Below are 20,555 nucleotides of genomic sequence, written 5' to 3' on the forward strand. Positions count from 1 at the left end.
CATCTTGATTTCTATAAACTTTTCGTAATTAAGTAAATATCGCCCTAGATTAAATATTTTCTGTATCTAACAAAGATTACCATATATATATATATATATATATATATAAAACATGGGTAAGAATACACGTCTATGAGAAAAAAGATAAAAAAGATAAAATAAATCGAAAAAGTTACCTGAAAATCCCCCATTTTGATTTCCATAAACGTATAAATACGGCTCTCGGAGTTAAGTTAGCTAGCTACATTTTTGAATTTCGTCTCTCGCGTACTCACGTATTCGACGCAAGTGTACTATTAAATTTCAAATAATGAGTTTGAAAAAAGTAATTGAAATTTGTCTATCACTAGCGCAGAGTTTATGCGGGAAAAATTTTTCCAGGCATATATATGAATTAGCATGCGCTAGTGAAGACAAATGCTTCAATATTTTTGGAAAATTCGCGGGGGAATGTCCCAGCGCTGTGCTAGCGGTATTATTCCGACTAGGGCATTTTAGTGTTTTTCGCGAATTAGTGATTATCGCGGGTGAGGTGATCGAGTCGCGATACTATTTTGGTGGTGAGAAGGAAAACGACGCAGCAGGCCACATAGAATATCTCCTCCTGCATTTTCATCGAGTTCTGCGGGGAGAAGATAATAATGGTAAGTTTTTATTTTTATTACAGTTAATTATAAATAAATTAATTAAAACTACCCCAATTATTTATTTATTTAATTCGCTAAAACTTTAGCTTTCGTACGCCCTGTCGCACGCGTTACAGGAAACCGGCTGCGCGTACTGGAGAATCGCCCTGTATCACTAAGGCTAAGGTTAAATAGAAGACGACGAGCGGATTCTTCGCCGGAGCCCGGGCCTTCGCGTAAGTTTTTAACATTATAAATTATATCACGCTGCTAGAAAAACATTATATTAAACAGGAAATTTTTTAATAAAAATGTTATACGTTCCAGGCCGTGCACGCATCGTGTTAACGCCGGAGTTGGAGCATCCGGTTATTGATTTAGCCGAAAGCGATAACGACGTGGAAGAAGTGCGGGTTCGCGAAGTAAGTCCGTTCGATGAGGCGACCATATTTACTCCGCTTGAAAGTAAGTAAGAAAAATACTACAGTGGTATATATCAACACAAAAGATTTTTTAATTATGTGAAATACTAATAATATATGACCGATGAATATTAGATGACGCGGCGAATGAAAACGTGGTCGTAGAGGAGCGAGAACTGGGGGAGGAAATCGACAAGGAAATAAACACGATTTCGGAAGATGAAGAGGAGCTGGAGGAGGAAGTGGAGGAGGAGGAGGAGGAAGAGGAAGATGAAGAGTTGGAAGAAGAAGAAATAGAGCAAACGGAAGATGAAGAAGAAGAGTCGGAAGATCGAGAAGAACAAACGGGAGATGAAGAAGAAGTGGAAGATAAAAATAACAACGCCACGTTTTCTGTAGAAGAAGAAGAAGAAGAAGAAAATAGCGGGGCGATGGGTGAGGAAGGTAATAATTTCATATTTTATACTTAATCTTCTCCTACGTTTAAATTTTTTGTTTATTTTAATTAAAATAAAATTTTATTAGGAATTTCTTTCTCTCCTAACATCGCGCCCGAAATTTCATATTCACCGGAGTATTAACCTTCGCAGCGTGATACAATTACCCCGGTAAAAGAATATTAAAACGTAAGTGAACTTAACATAATTATTATTAATAACAACATTTTCACATTATTAATAAAAATTCAAACGTAAGAGAGTAATATTTTATTAAATATTTTATTTTGTTAATATAATTTTTATTTCTCACAGTGCAGAGTGGTGGGGGAAGGAACGTCAGAATACAACAAGAAGATTCCCAAACCCGCTCCGCTGAGGAAACTTCCGACGAAGAGCGACATTTAGAGGCTGCTAGTGGACAAGAGGAAGAAGAAGAAGAAGCGGAGGAAGAAATAGCGAATCAAGAGCCTGATGGTAATTTTAGATATTTAATAATGTTGGCGGAAAACGTGCGTCGCTTTAGAACTTTTGGTGTAGAAGGACGGGAAATTAGTTTCCGTATTCGTCCGATACCCGAAGGAGCAAACGTGTATGAGTGGTTAAAAAATGCGTTTCGCGAACTTCACGAGTACGCGTTGCATTCGTGCGAACCGAGGGATTACGTCGGTATATTTTTCGATTCCGCAAGTTTAACCCGCGGCCCCGCAGGTATATCGTTCCGACCTTTGCAAGATTTGACTTACGAAAATATTTGGGAACTCGTAAGCTCGTTAGCGCAAAGTTGCGGAGGACACGATATAGCGCAAGAATTTAACATTCAGATTTTTAAAGTCACCCCTCCCATTGGTCGCGGCCGTAACAGGATTACGCACGATGTTATTGCTAAACGCTCGATTTTAACAATTTCCAATACCGATAATTTATGTCTTCCTCGCGCACTTGTATCGGCTCTAATTTTTAACGAGCGTGGAAATTTACGCACGGGAGAGTTACACGCGAAATGGAATGCGGTGAGAAGACAAAACTCGGTGTTACAGCGCGAGTTTGCGTTGCAACTTACGAGGAATGCCGGTGTCACGATTCCGGAGGAAGGGTGTGGAATTGATGAAATCGAGCGTTTTTAGCAATATCTCGCGAGCGAAAATGTCGCGATAATAATATATAACGACGATACTTTTGGTCGAGGGGGTAATCCGCTATTCGATGGAAACGCATTTCTAACCACTTTGCAGCGGGAAATAAAAACTCGTCTAAATCTATTATACAGTTTAAATAATAAACATTTCGATGTAATTTTAAATTTAAATGCAGCAGCAGGCGGGCGGGGATATTGTATCCCGTGTAATTTAAGTTACCGCTCCGATGTGAGAGAGCATCGATGCTCTAATAAATGTCCGCGATGTAACGGAGAGCCGCCGTGCGAGCAATCATTCGCGGATCGTACTAGGTGCGATAATTGTAGACGTGAATTTTTCAATCATGCCTGCTTGGAGCGTCATCGCGCGGTAAAATCATACGATGGTAAATCACGTCGGAGTGTTTGTGAAACTATACGATTTTGCGAAGATTGCGGACGTTTGATTCAAAGAAATAATCAACACGAATGCGACACGGCTTATTGCGCTACGTGTCGTTCTCTTCAACCTTTGAATCATCTTTGTTACATGCTTCCCCTTCGTCGGCATGGCGATAATCGTCCCGATCCGAGCACTTCCGAACACGCGGATGGAAATAGCGAACAACAACAGCGGAGAAACGACGACGACGACGATGACGCCGAAGGTTCGATTAATCAGACTCGCGAACGCGTAGAAAGCCGGGTCGCATTCGTGTTTTATGACTTTGAGACGAGGCAAGACGAAACGCTCCAAGGTAGCACAAATGTAAAAATTCACGTACCTACGCTCTGCGTCGCTCAACAAATTTGCGAGGAGTGTGCAGAAATAGATGAAATATCGGTGCGATGTCGCTGGTGCGGTATTCGCGAATTTATATTTTGTCGCAACCCTGTGCAGGAATTTGTAGATTTCGTAACGCGGCCGACAAAATATTTTAAACAAATAATTTGCATCGCGCATAACGCGAAATCATTCGACGCGCAATTTATTTTGAAATATATCGTGGAAAACCATGTCTTAGAGCCTCGAGTCATTTTAAACGGTACGAAAATAGTTGTATTAACGCTAGGTCATACGAAATTTATCGATAGTGTCAATTACATGCCGATGCGTTTATCCGAATTACCTAAAGCTTTTGGACTGACAGAAGGTACGAATAAAGGCATTTTTCCACATTTAATCAATACTATCGATAATCAGTCTTATGTCGGAGCGTTACCCGGTGTTCAATATTATTCACCCGATTCTATGCAGATAAAAGAACGCGAAAAATTTCTCGCGTGGCACTCCGAGATGACGCGCGCGAACTATGTGTTTGATTTTCAACGTGAAATATTGCTTTATTGTCGTAACGATGTAGATATCCTTAGACGAGCGTGTATGGCTTTTAGAAAAATATTCTTAGAGCGTGGAAACGTGTGTCCATTCGAGGAATGCACAACCATCGCCTCAACGTGTATGCGAGTATTTAGAAAAAACTTTTTACGCGAAAAAGAGATCGGTATCATTCCAATGGGGGGATACAGACATGCGAATATTCACTCGCGTAAAGCCCTGCAATGGTTGATATGGAAAGAGCGGGAGCTCGCTCATCATATTATCCATAGCGGTCGCGCTCGAGAATATCGATTACGCGATGGTACGCTAGTCGATGGATACTACGAGTCGGTAGAAAATAACGTAACGCAATATTACGTATTACAGTTTCACGGTTGTTTTTGGCATGGTTGTCCAAGATGTTTTCGGGTAAATCGCGATAGACTGCTTTCGACAGATCGTACAGATACATGTGATTCACGCTACGAACACACCGTTGCAACGACATTTCGTCTTCGTAAGCGCGGATATAGGGTGATTGAGAAATGGGAATGCGACTTTGATCGCGAGATGAATGAAAATGTCGAGATGCGCGAATATCTACATCGACATCAAATGATAGACGTCAAACCGCTCGATCCCCGAGACTCATTTTACGGCGGACGCACAGGAAATATCGTAACGCGATACGAGATCACGGGTACGGAAAAGATACGTTACGTGGATGTATGTTCTCTGTATCCGTTTGTGTTGAAGACCGGTGATTTTCCGATCGGTCATCCGACAATATACGTAGGTGAGGAATGCGAGGAATTAATCGGATTATCACCGGGATATAATTTCGATTCAGTCGAGGGGGTCGTGCGATGTAAAGTACTTCCTCCCCGCGATCTCTTTCATCCTGTATTACCCTATCGCGTGCAGGGTAAATTATTATTTGCGTTATGTCGTAGTTGCTGCGAAACATTTTCTCAAATTGCGTGTACTCACGAAGCTCACGAACGCGAATTCGAAGGTACATGGATATCGTGCGAATTACGAAAAGCAATCAAGAAAGGATATTTCGTGACAGGGGTTAGTGAGATTTGGCAATATAACATCACTCGTTACGAAACCGGTACGCGACAAGGGGGTCTATTTACGGAATACATCAATACATTTCTACAATTAAAGCAAGAAGCTAGCGGATGGCCGAGCAACTGTGTCGATAACGTTGCTAAAGAGCGTTACATCCGTGAGTATGAGGAAGTAGAAGGAATCGTTCTTGAAAAAGATAACATTGCACACAATTCCGGTTTACGCTCGGTGGCTAAATTATGCTTGAATTCTTTTTGGGGTAAATTTGGTCAACGTGCAAACTTGCCGAATACCGTGATTGTCAAAACACAAGAACGATTAATGAGTTTGCTCACTAGCCCTCAACATGAAATAACCGATATATTGCCTGTAAACGATGAGGTGATATATGTTTCGTTTCGACTACGAGAAGAGGCGATCGTACCTTCGCCTCTTACTAATGTTATAATAGCGGCTTACACGACGGCTCAAGCGCGATTAAAATTGTATGATTATTTAGAAAAATTAGACAAGCGCGTTTTATATTACGACACGGATTCCTGTATTTATGTAAGTCGCGGAGATCCGCAGGAATACGAACCGCATACGGGTAATTTTTTAGGCGACATGACGGATGAACTCGCTAGCTACGGACAAGGTAGTTACATCGAGTCGTTCGTATCCGGTGGTCCGAAATTTTACGCATATGTGGTCCGTACACCCGAAGGACTCACACGCGAAGTTTGCAAAGTAAAGGGTATAACCTTGAATTTTGAAAACTCGCGTTTAGTTAATTTTAATAGTATTAAAGATTTATTGTTGCGTAAAGAAAGAGAAGAAGAAGAAGAAGAAGAGGAGCGGGAAGAGAAAGCGCTCGGAGAACAGGTTGAAGAGGCGATTCCTGGGACATCGATAAATCTTCGTTTTAAAGCCATTCGGCGAACCGCATTTCACGATATAATAACGCGTGACGAAACAAAAATATGCAAGCCTGTGTTATTAAAACGAAGATTTATCAAAAATCGATATTCTCTTCCTTACGGTTATTTACCGAAACAATGACATTGCTCTCCTCTTCACACTCTTCTATCTTTGCGGAGATACGCGTGCGTTTTCCGCCACTTGCATAGAAATGCAAATATTATATAAAAGTGTAAATATTGTAAAAGTAAAATGTAATTCATCAAATATTATAAAATATTATACTTTATACTATATTTTATAAATCGGAGTTTTAAAATACCCGTAGTTTTAATTTTATTTTTATATTAGAAAGGATAAGGAATAGTTTAACTAAAGTTAGAAGATGTAGATATTAGTAATAAGAAAAAAATACTTTGTAAATATAAATACAAAAATTTATATTTTTAATAAAAAATATTGTTCAGTAATAAAATTTATATATTTTAATAAAAAATATTGTTTCCCCATCCTAGTTTTAATAATAATAATTAACCTTTTAAGCGAAATCATTTTTATTTAGTGAAATATTAAATTTTTTAACAAAAATTTTTAATATAATTTTTTTTGTCTGAAAAACTTTAACATAAAAATATTTAATTTTTAAAAAATTCTTGTTACGTACAATTTTTATATATTCAAATATATTCATGCCGAACTCACATACGTCCGCTATCGCAAGACATACACACCAACGAGAACATTTGATTAAAAGCTGATTGTGGGCAGCGCAACGTAGCGCTCGTCAGCTGATCGGTAGCGGTGCGCTAACCAGGCGCTCATCAGCTGATCGGTAGTTGCGAGCTAACCAGGCGCTCATCAGCTGATCGGCGCTCGTCAGCTGATCGGCGCTATTCGCTAGCACGAGCATGCGACCGCCGCGGGTTGGCCCCCGGTGCGCGAATAAGCTTTTTCCGCCGTAACTCATTTCATACTATGAGTAATATTAAAATTTAAATACACGGACGCTCTTTACGCTAATTTTTTGTTTTTAAGAACGCGCCGGATTAGACTTTCTTTCATTTACGAGATTGTACGTAAACGGTGAATATCGCGTTTCATTTTGGGGAAATGGATGTACGCTGGAAACATCCTTGGACGTCGATCGTCTGCGGACCTACGGGATGTGGAAAAACGATTTTCGTGAAAACATTTCTTCGTTATTTGTCCGACGTGTCCGATACTCGATTCGAGAGAATTTTATTTTATTACGCCGAGTGGCAAGATGCCTATCAACGCCTGCAATGCGATGAAAATGAAAGAGAAGAGAAGAGTAGCGTAAGAAAAAAGAACGTATATGCAAATAGCGTTCCGATAAACTCGAAGAAAAATATAATCGAATTTCACGAGGGTTTACCGCGCCCGGAAGATTATTCTTACGATCCACTCACCCCGAAATTAGTGATAATCGACGATCTTATGAGAGAGTCGTCATCGTGCGATGTTATCGTAGATCTGTTTACTAAAGGAAGCCATCATAAGAATCTCAGTGTTATTCTCATTTCGCAAAATCTCTTCCATCAGGGACGCGGACAACGCGACATATCTCTCAATGCGAATTACATAGTAGTTTTCAAAAATCCACGCGATCGCGCGCAAATTCGGCATTTAGCGCGTCAAGTATATCCGGACGATCCTAAGTTTATGGAAGAAGCGTACTACGACGCTACCTCGAAGCCTCACGGGTATTTATTGCTCGATTTAAAACAATCGACTCCAGATGAATATCGATTTCGGACGTGTATCTTTCCCAACGATAAGCTGCATTACGCGTACATTCCACGTAGATCGATCAAAAGAGGCGGAGGCGTATAAAAGGCTCGTATTCACACACGACTTGTCACTCGTGCAATTACACTGCGATGGTAAAAAAAGAAAAAAAATCGCAACCGGCATCATCGTCGTCGTCGAAGAATTTCATCCGACGGCGCGGTAAAAATCGCTAGACGATCTATCGGCGAAAGAAACACGAATCTTTTGAAAACTTTATGTTATCTGAAAAAAAATCAAAGAACAGCGTTTTTACGTTCCGTCGATAATAATCTCATTAAGTGTATTCAAGAGTGCGTTTTCAATACTCTTAAAGGTAACGTACCGCTTGCGAGTAGTGAAAAGAAACGCCTTGCTAGACATAAATCGATCCTACGTCGTATTGCTGCGAAAAAAGATAATTTGAAAGTTAAGAGAAAACTATTGGTGCAACGCGGCGGATTCTTACCCTATCTTATTGCTCCTATACTCGGAGCTATATTATCCCGGATCATTGGAGATTAAAAAAGGGACGCTATTCTGTGTATATTTGTTGCGTCAAATGTGAAAAAGATAAAATATTTACAATTCAATAATGGAAAGAGCAAAAAAAATGGTTTTAATTTCGTCGGAAAATCTCGAAAGACTGCAGCGACAACCGGAAATTTCCTCTAACGCGACGGCCGATAATTCATCGAATAAAATTACCGAGATATCGAATGTGGAAAATGATACTAATAATTCCGTACGGACCCCGGGAACTCCTTTGTCACGGCTCGATGCAGAGATGTGGCGTATTCTGAATCTCACACCTCAGGTCAGCGAGGACGAAAGATGGAAAATGTATAAGGAGGTACTTCAGCGTTATCTTCAATTTATTCGTGCTGCGAGAAAACGTTTACGCAAAAACGTGCACGCCAGCGATGAACGCGATGGAGAACAGGACGAAGACACGAAAGAGCAAGAGGATGATAACTTCGATGATGACGATGAACTTATGGAAACGCAAACTTTAATTACCAGCGACGGTAACATTAGCGCCACTAGTAGTAGTAGTTTCGAGAAAAAACGCGCTCAATCAGCGGAAATGATACAAAAAATACTTAATAGTGTTCCGAAAAGTTATCGTAGTAAAGCACGCTTGATAATGAAGCAACTGCTCCTTACTCCGTCATCTAAGATTAACTGGAATAGACAAGGGCTCGTAACTATAGACGGCGACATTGTGGAGGGTTCGAATATCGCGGAACTTATAAACGATGCGGTACGCGAGAGAAAAACGGTAGAAGCAACCGGAAGAAATCAGTTTGCTCGATTACTACGTGACATAGGTACGTCACCGCGTCTCATAGGAAATCAAAAGTTATTAAAAGTAGGCGCGCGATCTCGCTATATTACTACCGCGTTACCTCGCGGATCCTCCACTCCGATCACACGTTCAAAATCGCACAGTCACAGGTTAGACGAAGCGAGTGAAACCGAAGGAGATACGCAATTTATATCCGCCGACGAAGAAGGTGACGACGACGGTGACGACGATAGAACATTACCATATAACGTAGTTTCTCCGTCAAAGGGAAGAAGAGGTTTACTCGATTGGATAAATCTCAATTGATGGAATTCGAAAAATTGTATTACGACCCTTCGCATTATGCAGGCTACTCTGCGGTGGACAATTTATCGCGAGCCGTTAAACCGAATTTTACGCGTAACAAAGTCGTCGAGTGGCTTAAATCACAGGATGCATACACGCTGCATCGGCCGGTACGACGAAAATTTCCTCGTTTACATTATAACGTAACAAATATCGATGATTTATGGGAAGCCGATTTAATCGATCTTCGTAATCTCAAGAGCTATAATGACGGCTATTCTTATCTATTAACGGTTATCGATGTGCTTAGTAAATTTGTTTGGGTAGAACCTTTACGTGACAAAACAGCTACCTGCGTAATAAAGGCCTTTCAACAAATATTTTCGAGAAACGAGGGTCGACTACCTGTATACTTACAGACCGACAAAGGCAAAGAATTTATCGCCCGCCCTGTACAAAATTTCTTAAAAGAAAAAGACATCCGTTTTCGCGTAACGCGCAATCCCGATATTAAAGCGTCTATAGTGGAACGATTTAATAGAACACTCAAGGAGCGGATGTGGCGTTATTTTACGCATAAAAATACACGTCGTTACTTTGATGTTTTACAAGATATTGTTCACGCTTACAATCATACTCGTCATTCCACCATCAAAATGCAACCCGCTGTCGTTACGCGAGAAAATGCTCGTACCGCGTGTGAAAATATGAAACGACGATGGGATAACGATAAAGAAAAGAAAAAGAAGCGTGGGCGTAAACAAAAGGCTAAATACCGCGTGAACGATCTCGTACGCGTCAGTAGAGCAAAAGTAACGTTCGAGAAAGGATACGAGGCGAAGTGGAGCGAGGAGATATTTCGAATTCATCGAGTTCTCGAATGGAGAAAACCCCGCGTATATGAATTAAGTGATTTATCGGGTGAAATTATAGACGGAATTTTTTACGAACAAGAATTAGCACCGGTTATTAAAGACTTACGCGACGAGGAATTTATCGTCGATCGTGTGATAAAAAGCAGAGGACGCGGTAACAATAAACAATTATTAGTTAGCTGGCAAGGGTATCCTTCTAAATTTAACTCCTGGATACCCGCTTCGAATTTAACTATTCTTCGAAATGAGGGTGGATCAATTTCTTCTGGTTCTTCCAAGCAATAGCAGTATACGCTATTCCCCCGACAATAAAACCTCATCGTTCATTACGGAATTACCTCAATCGCTGCACTTACACGGTGACTGGGAAGTCGCGTTGAGCGAAATCCAATTCCCTAATACCTTTTTTCATGTAAGGCGCGAAGAAAATGTACTCAGTTTCGTCGATATCGACCCTCAAGTTAAAGAGAAAAATAAAGAAGATGAGGTGTTAACTTCGAAGGAAGCCGTAATATCAAATGGCGTTTATAATAATATGGAAGAGCTCGTCTCCGCGATTAATTCGTCGTGCAAAGAAGCCGGTTCCCATATTCGTTTGGAGCAAGAAAAATTTACAGGCGGTAGTATTTTTTTCTTCCTCGCGTGTCCCGCTGGTTGCAATCTGATTCATTATATGCATTTTTCCGATAGACTTTTGCAAATGATCGGTTTAGCTGATTTTATTTATAACGCTCCTAAGGGGAGAAGTCACTATTGTTCTATGCTCACGACATCTAAGCTTAATTCCAAAGAAAAATCTACTTCAATTTTTCTTCAACTCGGTTCTCTTGACGAAAATGGAGTACGTCGCGAAGGATTCTATAGTTACGAAGCGTGTAGTTTGGCGCGGGGTATTCCCGATAAACTGTTCGTTTATTGCGATATTTGCGAACCTTACATAACAGGCGATGTGCAAACTCCTCTTCTCCGAATAGTGCCTGTCACAGGGGTGGGGCGCGATTACGAATATGGAACGAATCAAGTGAAATATTTCTCACCTCCGCATTATATCCCGGTGCGCCTAACAAATTTCCGACGGATTGAAATCGATATAAAAGACGATACTGGAAAAAATATACCATTTGAATCCGGCACGTTAACGGTGACTTTACATTTTAAACGTATCGATTAGATTTTTAAAAATACTCTGTAAAGATTTTTTTGATAAGAAAGAAGGATTTTGTTCATTAATATGGATTATTATTCGGAGTATTATAACGGATTACAAAACGGTGGAACTCGCGGCGGTGGAATTCCACGAGTTTTTGTCGGTTCACCCTATCAACGAGGTCATGGAATAGGTAGTTTTCTCGGAGGAATGTTCAGACGCGTATTGCCTTATTTAACTAGAGGACTAGGGCAGTGGGTAAAGAAGCTTTGCGCGCCGGGGTTAATATAATCGAGGATGTTGAAAATAAAATGCCGTTAAAGGTAGCTGTCAAGCATCGTTTTGAACAATCGCGTGACAATCTTAAGAGAAAAGCTAGGGAAAAAATAAGTAGTCTAATGAAAGGTAGGGGATATAAATCGGATGAAAAAATTCATGTAGCGCAGTTTCCTTTCGGCAAGCTTAAGAGTCACGTCGCTAAATCCTCGGTAACCGCATCGCGTAAACGTCGTAAGACAAATAAGAAAAAAAGTTTATCGAAAATCAAGTCGCGTGGGAAAAAAAGAACAAATACAAAAAAAACTAAAAATAATACGAGGAAAAATCGCTCGACTGTAAAAAGACTCAAGTTGTCCGCGAAACGGCGTAAAGCTAATAGCGGTAAAAAGCGTACAGTATACGATATATTTTCATAATCGCCATTATTCTAAATACGCTTTGTTCGTGACAATAACGTTGGTAGAGCAGGCGGTGAAAGAAAAAAATGTCATTTCTTCACACACACTCGAGCGAGTGTTTAAAGAGCGAGCTCGATCTCTTCTCTTTACCGCCCACGCAAACTAGCATCGAAAGTTCGCAATGGATTTATTACAAACCCGTGACCTCGCTTTCGGACGACTCCCCGCTAGAATTCGTCATCCCGGGTCACGGAGAAGAATATTTAGATCTCACACACACGTTACTAAGTCTTCGGGTACGTGTAGAAACCGAGCCGCTACCCGGTCTCGCCACCGGATCCGCCGTCAACGTGGGCCCCGTAAATCATTTTCTTCATTCCATCTTCAATCAAATCGACGTGTATTTCAATCAAAAGCTCGTGTCGCCTCCAAACAACGCTTATGCGTACCGCGCGTACATCGAAGCGTTGTTAAATTATTCATCACCCGCAAAAACTTCCCATCTAACCTCGTGCTTATGGGATGCGGATACACCCGGTCACATGGACGATACAGTAGGAGCGGAAGGCAATACCGCTATAGCGAGACGAGCTCGTTACATACGCGGAGGGCGCGCGCTAGATCTTATAGGTCACCTCCATTGCGACGTTTTCAATCAGGACAAATTCTTAATTAATGGCGTCGAGGTGCGGTTGAGACTCGTGCGCTCGAAAGATACGTTTTGTTTCATAGAAACTAATTGCACGTCGAAAATTCGTATACTCGATGCAAGCCTAATGGTGAGAAGAGCAAAAATAAGTTCCGGAGTATTACTAGCGCATGCTAGAATGCTGAGCAAAGTTACCGCCAAGTATCCGCTTACGAGAGTTGAAATTAAAACATTCACGATTCACAGTGGGGTTGTGGGTGAATCGTTAGATAATGTAATACTGGGACAATTACCGAAACGAATAATAGTAGGTTTCGTCGATAATAAAGCGTTTAACGGTGACAGAAAATTGAATCCGTTTAATTTCCAAAATTACGGAATAAATTTCTTCTCGCTATACGTCGACGGTACACAAATACCCAGTAGACCGTTACAACCGGTTTTCTCGTCTCGCGAACCGCTTTACATCGAAGCTTATCATACGCTCTTCTCAGGGACGGGTATCCATTTTTTGAACGAGGGAAATTCTATAAGTAGAGATGATTATTCTCAGGGATATACGTTATTCGCTTTTGATCTTACACCCGATCTATCCGCTAATTGCGCCGGTCATTGGAATCTCGTGAGACACGGAAGTCTTCGGTTAGAAGTGAGATTCGAGAAGGCACTCACCGAAACAATTAATTGTATCGTTTACGCCGAATTCGATAATGTCGTAGAAATCGACGCATCGCGTCAAGTTATCGTCGATTTTTCCGGTTAGCTTTTAACGCTCGTTCACCAACATGTATTCATACACAGTAATGTAATACGCGATTAGAAAATTTTCCCCCTCCTCTTGCTTTGAAAATTTCGATGACGCTATTCACGAAGTGGAAACTATGTAACGCGCTAGAATGAATTCAGTTTTGTACGAGACACGAACAAACGCGCACGTTTCGCTAAGAGCTTGTACCTCACCAACGAAAATCTCACAATATGGACATAGTCGTCGACATACAAGGTTTCCGCGATGAAGCCAATAAATTTATCGCGAAGGAAGTCGCCGTTGTCGCAATCGATGCTCCGATTGTCGAGCATTGGATTATGATGCCACCATACGCGTTTGGAAAATTACCCGCAAAAGCAAGACGAGAAAACAATTGGCTCTCACGAAATTATCACGGTATCGAGTGGTTCGACGGCTCAGTTAATCCTAAATATTTTACCTCGCATCTCCGCGAAATCGCAAGACACGCGCGCTGCGTTTACGTCAGAGGTAACGAAAAAGCAAACTACTTGAGGAATTTACTTTCCAGAGATATAAATAATTTGGAGGGTACCTCACCAGCATTTAAAAATCTACCGGATGAGGAGAATATCGTACAATATTGCGGTCATCACGGGATTCGAAAATTTGGAACCTTTCATTGCGCGTTATACAATGCTTATAAATTAAAATGCTGGCTAAGTGCGCAAAATAATTGCGAGAACGTTTCGACCTCTACCGAAGCTACTTGTAGTTCTGACGAAAGTTGGGAAATTACCTTCGACGATAGCGACGATAAATACGACGCCGCCGTTTCTCGCGATGTAAATGAGAATATAACTAAAATACAAATAGAGGAGAAAAATCAGCAAAACAACGAACAGCAGATTGAAAAAGAAGAAGAGAGATTTGTGATTTCTGAACCGTCATCGACGTTGACGGATAGAAACAAGAACGAAACAATTTCCATCTCGACGCAAACTGACATTGAAAACCTCTCAAAACAACTCAAGATAGAAGAAAACGCATTGTCGAAAGAGGTAAAAACTGGTATTGTTCAAATAATACCGTACACTCGTTCGTATTCGGGACAAAAAAATGAACTCTCGCGAAATTCTACAAGCATTGCGTCATCTAGATGCCAGACATGTTGGAGTCTATGCAGCCGACAGAGTTCCGAGGGTGTGGACGAGGTCGACGGCTATCGTCGCTAACACCGACAATCACGATCGACCTGGAGAACATTGGATCGCCTTCTACCTCGATGAACACGGCACAGCCACTTACTTCGACAGCTACGGATTACCCCCCTTGTATCCAGGATTTCTCATCCGACTTCGACGAAACTCCATCATCCATCGTTGGAATATTCAACAATTACAAGGAATTTTTTCTAAGACTTGCGGACAATACTGCTGTGTATTTTTATATTATATGTGTAGCGGCTATAATCTTAATCAGTTTCTCGCTCTTTTTTCCGAAGATTGTGAATATAACGATCGTTTAATCATACACTTATTTCGTAAAATTTTTACTCACAAAAAACAAGCGAATCATAACAATATATAATATGAATTTTAGTATTAATAAATAAATTTTGTTCTGTAAAAATATTTTAAATATAAATCATATTTGTACTTTTAAAACCATTGTTCAATTTTCTTTCACTTCCTCTTTCCAGAAATTGTTATTTTAAAATAAAATTTTATCCGACATCTTTTCAACAATAAGCATTCTTTCTAATCTACGATGATGCATTATTTTTTTATCGTGACACGAGTCGGAATGCTCGCCAGTACAAATATTTGCGTGTTCTTTTTTTATTACCCTACGGCATTGTCAGTTACTACCTGCCACCGATCCCCGGTCGACCGCATGACGCTTTTCTTGGTCAAAATGTTTTTACCCCACCCCGTCTAATATCGACCATTTGATTCGACGAGCTATCCTTGCCATACGTATACCCTAACTGTTTTTACCCCACCCCGTCCAATATCGACCATTTGATTCGACGAGCTATCCTTGCCATACGTATACCCGTACCCCCATACCGTACCCTACGCAACTTTAGCTTAAATACCTCATCTAATCCTTAGACTAGTAAGATCTCGTTTAGCTCAACATACTAGGACCCTGCTCGGAAACACGAAGGCCCCAGGTTCAAATCCAGAGGAAATCAGAAAAAATAAAAAAATAAAAAAATTCTCATCCCCACCTTTCGGGGCCAGTCGCCATTTTTTTTTCCCCAACACCCTCTCCCCCTACACCCACACTCGGAAAAACCAGACGCCGGTGGTGGGGGAAAGATAAGATAAGACTCGGCGCCAGACGGGTCGGTGGTGGGGATTTGTTATGACGGGCCATAGTGCCCACTATACTACTTATAAATTATAGATTTAAATTTATTTCTAAATATAAATTCGTAAGACCTATAATTTAAGAGGTTATACACAAGTCACAGCACGTGTTTATTATATTATCAGTATATGGAAATAGAAAGTATAATTATAAAATACTATGGATATAAATTCATAAAAAAATAATTTGATAAGTTTGATTAGGTTATAAATTGCAGTACGTTTAATTATTGTGTTAATTTTGCAGATGTTAATCATAATATATATAATTGTAATTTGTAATATACATATATAATAGAAATGTTGCTTCTAATATATTAAAATTTTATAAAATTATATATATCGAATATATTATTAAAGAAAATTAATGTTTAGGTTTGTTTTTAATTTTTGTTTCAGGTACTTAATATTATAAGACGTACATAAATAAAATATTCGTTAATGTACAAATGTGATATAATTAATAAAATATCTATAAAATAAATTAAATTAATTAAATTTTTCTTGCGAATTTATGATGAATTTCTAATTAATTGGTATAAATTAACATAAATTTGTACAATTTCAATTAATATTTATCTATAAAATGCCAAAAATTAAGAGTAAAAGACATTTTAATCGAAAAATAAACGATAATATAAAAGCGTCGATGGCTTTAATTGAGTTACAAAGCCATATCAACATAATTGAATCGACCGAAATTACTTGTTCAAGTAATAAAATAATAAGTATCGATGAAGACGCGAGTACACAAATTAGCACAAGTCCTGATTTTCAGTTAATCAATGTATCATCAAGTGAAGAAATTCACGAAAATGTCGCTGAATCAAATATTTATGTCAACAATATCGAAGAAAATTTTCTAAATAATACATCTCTTTTAAATAATTTTATGGTATCCTTATATAGCGTTGATAATGACGAAGACATAATAAATTGTAATAATGATTTATCCACTTGCGCAAAAAAAAAGATAAAAATACATCACTGCGAAAAAAGTTAGCATCATGGTCCATTAAGGAAAATATTACTCAAAATAGTTTTAAAAAACTTTTAGAAATTCTTCGAAATGAAAATGATTTGACTTCATTTCATAATTTACCAAAAGATCCGAGAACAATGTTATCTACTCCAAGCAATCTTACTTCTGTAAAAATGAGCACTGGTTCTTTTTATTACTTTGGAATTGCTCAGTCTATTAATATATTAATTAATCAATGTAATGCATTCCTTCCTAATTATACATCTTTTGAATTAGCCGTAAATATAGATGGTTTGCCTATTAGTAAAAGCAGTTCAACTTGTTTATGGCCAATATTAGTTCAAATAAAGTCAATTGAAGTTTTGAAAAAATATGTCTTAATGGTAGCTCTATATCATGGTAATGGTAAACCGAAAAACCCGAATAAATATTTAGAAGAATTTGTAAATGAAGCAATTTACTTGATTACAAATGGAATTTTTATCAACAATCAAAAATACGATTTTAAAATAAAAGTTATAATATGTGATGCGCCCGCTAAATCTTATATTTTAAATGTAAAAAACCATACTGGTTATCATAGCTGCACTAAATGCAAAGTGGAAGGTTATTTCGTTAATAATGTGTTGTGTTTTCCACAGACAAATTTTATAAAGAGAACAGATACTGAATTTAGACAACAATATGATAAAGATTATCACAAAGGGATAACCATTTTGACGAATTTGCCTCATTTTCATATGATTAAAGACGTTATACTAGATTACATGCATCTTATTTGTTTAGGAGTGATGAAAAGATTGATTACACATAAAAAATATGGTTGGGTGTTGGGTAAACCACCATATAAGCTTTCACATAGACAAGTAGAATCGATTTCAAATAAAATCAAAAGCTTAAATAAATATATCCCAATTGAATTTCCACGTAAAGGTAGATCGCTTGAAGAATGTCCTCGTTTTAAGGCAACGGAATTTAAACTCATATTATTATATACAGGACCCATAATTCTAAAACAATTTCTTCCAAAAAATAATTATTATCATTTCTTGACATTACACGTTGCTACTCTAATAATGTGTAGTAATGAATTCTGCAAAAAAATAGATATGATAAATTATGCAAAAGATCTAATAAAATGCTTTGTTGAAACAAGTATTAATATTTATGGTCAAGATTTTGTTTCTTATAACGTACATAATTTGTTACATATACATGAAGATGTCATACGATTTGGTAATTTAAATGAATTTTCAGCTTTTCCGTTCGAGAATTATATGATGCAATTAAAAAAAATAATCAGAAAAAAAGAAAAACCACTTGAACAAATAATACGTCGTGTTTCCGAATATAATAATATTCCAAGATTAGAAAATCACTTTGAAAATAATATTATTGCCAAAGAACATTATAACGGACCTTTATTACCAAATTGTTTAGGTCAATATAAAGTATTAAAATTAAAATCTTGTACTTATAAATTAAACACTGCTGATTGTTATGTACAAATGTTGGATAATGAAATTGTTCAAATATGCAACATAACTTACTGTAATAATATTATTTGTATTATTGGGCAAACATTTCTTGAGAAAAAATCATTTTTTATAAAACCCTGTGACTCTGCAATTCTAGGTATTTATATTGTACATCTTGACAAACTTAGTAGTTTAAAAATATATTCATTATTAGAAATTAAATGCAAAGCAATGTTGTTGCCATATAAAGATAATAATGCAGTAATTTTTCCTTTGTTACACATGTAAATAAAATTTTAATATTTTTTATACTGTTTTGTAATAAATTCCCTCAAAGTGCAAAAACATTATTATTTTTAAATAATTAATTAATTATTAAAATTTTCTATCAGTTATCACATTAAAGTTCTATTAATTTCTGATTAGTGCTAAATAATGGTGTGATAGTAACGATTTAATGATTGCTGTTACTATTTTAATGATTGCTGTTACGTAGTGCTTATCAGAATGTTGCTAAAATATTAACATTTTAAAGTATTAAATGTTTTATTATTAATTTGATTGCAAATCTAAAAAGAGATTTTAATTTATTATCTATCTATTTTTAAATATTCAATTTTAATTGATTCTTCTATCGCAGTCTTTATTTAAATAACTGACAGTTTATATATGTATGTATATATTGCATTTTTATGCATATATATTGCATTTTTTAAATCCAACATTAAATAATTTTATGACATAAAATACGTAAAATAAAATAATAAAATATTTAATAATTTAATATTAAATAAAATACGTTCAATATAACCAGAATGAGAAGACAATGAACTCGTGCAATCCGTGCACGTTTAAATTTCTCTACTCGGTGCTGTATCATCTTTTGATTTCAACGAAGTACCGACATTGAGTTGATTAAGTTGCATCATTGTGTCCAGCTTTTGATATGCAATATTGCAACTAGACCTATCTTACTGTGATGGTGCGAGGATATAATACGAGCAAAAAGTATATATACGTATATAACTAAACTTCATTATGTCTAAACAAGCTATTTGCATTTTTCAGAAATATGGAATGATGTATTTGCCATTTTCAAATAGATGACTCTGTAGAAGTTGTCCCAAATAATTGGATAACTGGTAAAAATCTATGTGTGTGGCCATTAACAACAAAACCATCTAAACTATTAGAGCTCATTAATGTTGAGGATTGATCTTTCGTAATCTGCCAATTGTATTTTCCTTTCTGGTCGTTCATCGCGATTGACAGCGAGTCTATACAAGTTATATATTCCATTGTATGAAAGTTGTCGCTGCTGCGAGTGTGCCCGTCTATGTTTTTGTTATGCTTCTCGCCTCTACCGTTGAGAATCCCCTATACAGTCAGTCTTGTACCGGGTCAGCTCGCTGGCGCACGAACCTAAAGATTAAACGACTCAATCTTCTTTTGATACACGAAGGCCTACCAAGTGATTTCTCTGAGCATCAACCATTTTCCCTTAACAGGTTATGGGCCCAGCTACGATATAGCTCATCACAGATATCACTTGAAGAGAGAATCGCGATTTGCGACTAGATTCTCACGAGTTACGCGTACAGCACGTGAACAGTGAATCTCCGCCACGTGGCATCGGCGCCATTACGTGAACGTTTTCAACGATCGTGACCACGTGGCACGAACATTCTTTGTGTACAAGTTAACAAAATAGTGATACCAAGGATGTCGGACGATATTCCCTTGAGGCAGATAACGAAGTTCAACGGTGAAAATTTCCAAATGTGGAAATTCCAGATGCTCGCTGTGTTCGCGGCGCACGCGATCGACGATGTGGTCACTGGTATTCGAGTAAAGCCTAATGATGCTGCACAGGGTGCAGCAAATGCCGCGGCTATAACGGCTGAAATAAAACAGTGGAAGAGGAACAATGCGAGAGCGATGTTTTTGATCTCTTCCACGATGGAGTACTCGCAGTTAGAGTGCCTCATCACATCCGCTACCGCGCAAGAAATGTGGGATAAGCTGATCGCGATTCACGAACGCACATCGGCGTCGAACAAACTCCTTCTCTTACAGAAGTTTCACGAATTCAGGATGAATTCAAATGACTTAGCGGTCTCGCACATAGCAAAAATCCAAAACATGGCCAGGCAGTTGAGGGATGTCGGTGAGGCAGTGTCGGATGTCGCCATCATGGCAAAAGTTCTCGGGAGTCTTCCATCGAAGTACAGTGCTCTTATCACCGCATGGGACAGTGTGAGCCCTGAAATGCAAACAATTCAGGCTCTCCAAGAACGTTTAATAAAAGAGGAAACGCGACTTGCAGTCGAAGATGATACAAGTGCTCTGGCGGCCGTTAG

At 38.3% G+C, this 20,555-nt stretch overlaps 3 protein-coding genes across 3 annotated transcripts; all 3 read left to right on the forward strand.

Annotated features, from left to right (window-relative positions):
* The first annotated feature begins 7,010 nt into the window (after nucleotides 1-7,010).
* Nucleotides 7,011-7,824, forward strand: LOC146721253 (uncharacterized). The gene has a single exon (XM_085487247.1). The coding sequence runs from the start codon at nucleotides 7,011-7,013 to the stop codon at nucleotides 7,752-7,754; it is 744 nt and encodes a 247-aa protein (XP_085343373.1). The 3' UTR covers nucleotides 7,755-7,824.
* Nucleotides 7,825-10,234: 2,410 nt separating this feature from the next.
* On the forward strand, nucleotides 10,235-11,530 carry LOC146721254 (uncharacterized). The gene has a single exon (XM_085487246.1). The coding sequence runs from the start codon at nucleotides 10,402-10,404 to the stop codon at nucleotides 11,326-11,328; it is 927 nt and encodes a 308-aa protein (XP_085343372.1). The 5' UTR covers nucleotides 10,235-10,401; the 3' UTR covers nucleotides 11,329-11,530.
* Nucleotides 11,531-12,067: 537 nt separating this feature from the next.
* On the forward strand, nucleotides 12,068-13,393 carry LOC146721255 (uncharacterized protein F54H12.2-like). The gene has a single exon (XM_085487242.1). The coding sequence runs from the start codon at nucleotides 12,068-12,070 to the stop codon at nucleotides 13,391-13,393; it is 1,326 nt and encodes a 441-aa protein (XP_085343368.1).
* Nucleotides 13,394-20,555: the final 7,162 nt, after the last annotated feature.

Source organism: Nylanderia fulva, unplaced genomic scaffold, assembly GCF_048542155.1.
Source record: "Nylanderia fulva isolate GAGA-0341 unplaced genomic scaffold, ASM4854215v1 Scaffold511, whole genome shotgun sequence".
Lineage (NCBI taxonomy): Eukaryota > Metazoa > Arthropoda > Insecta > Hymenoptera > Formicidae > Nylanderia > Nylanderia fulva.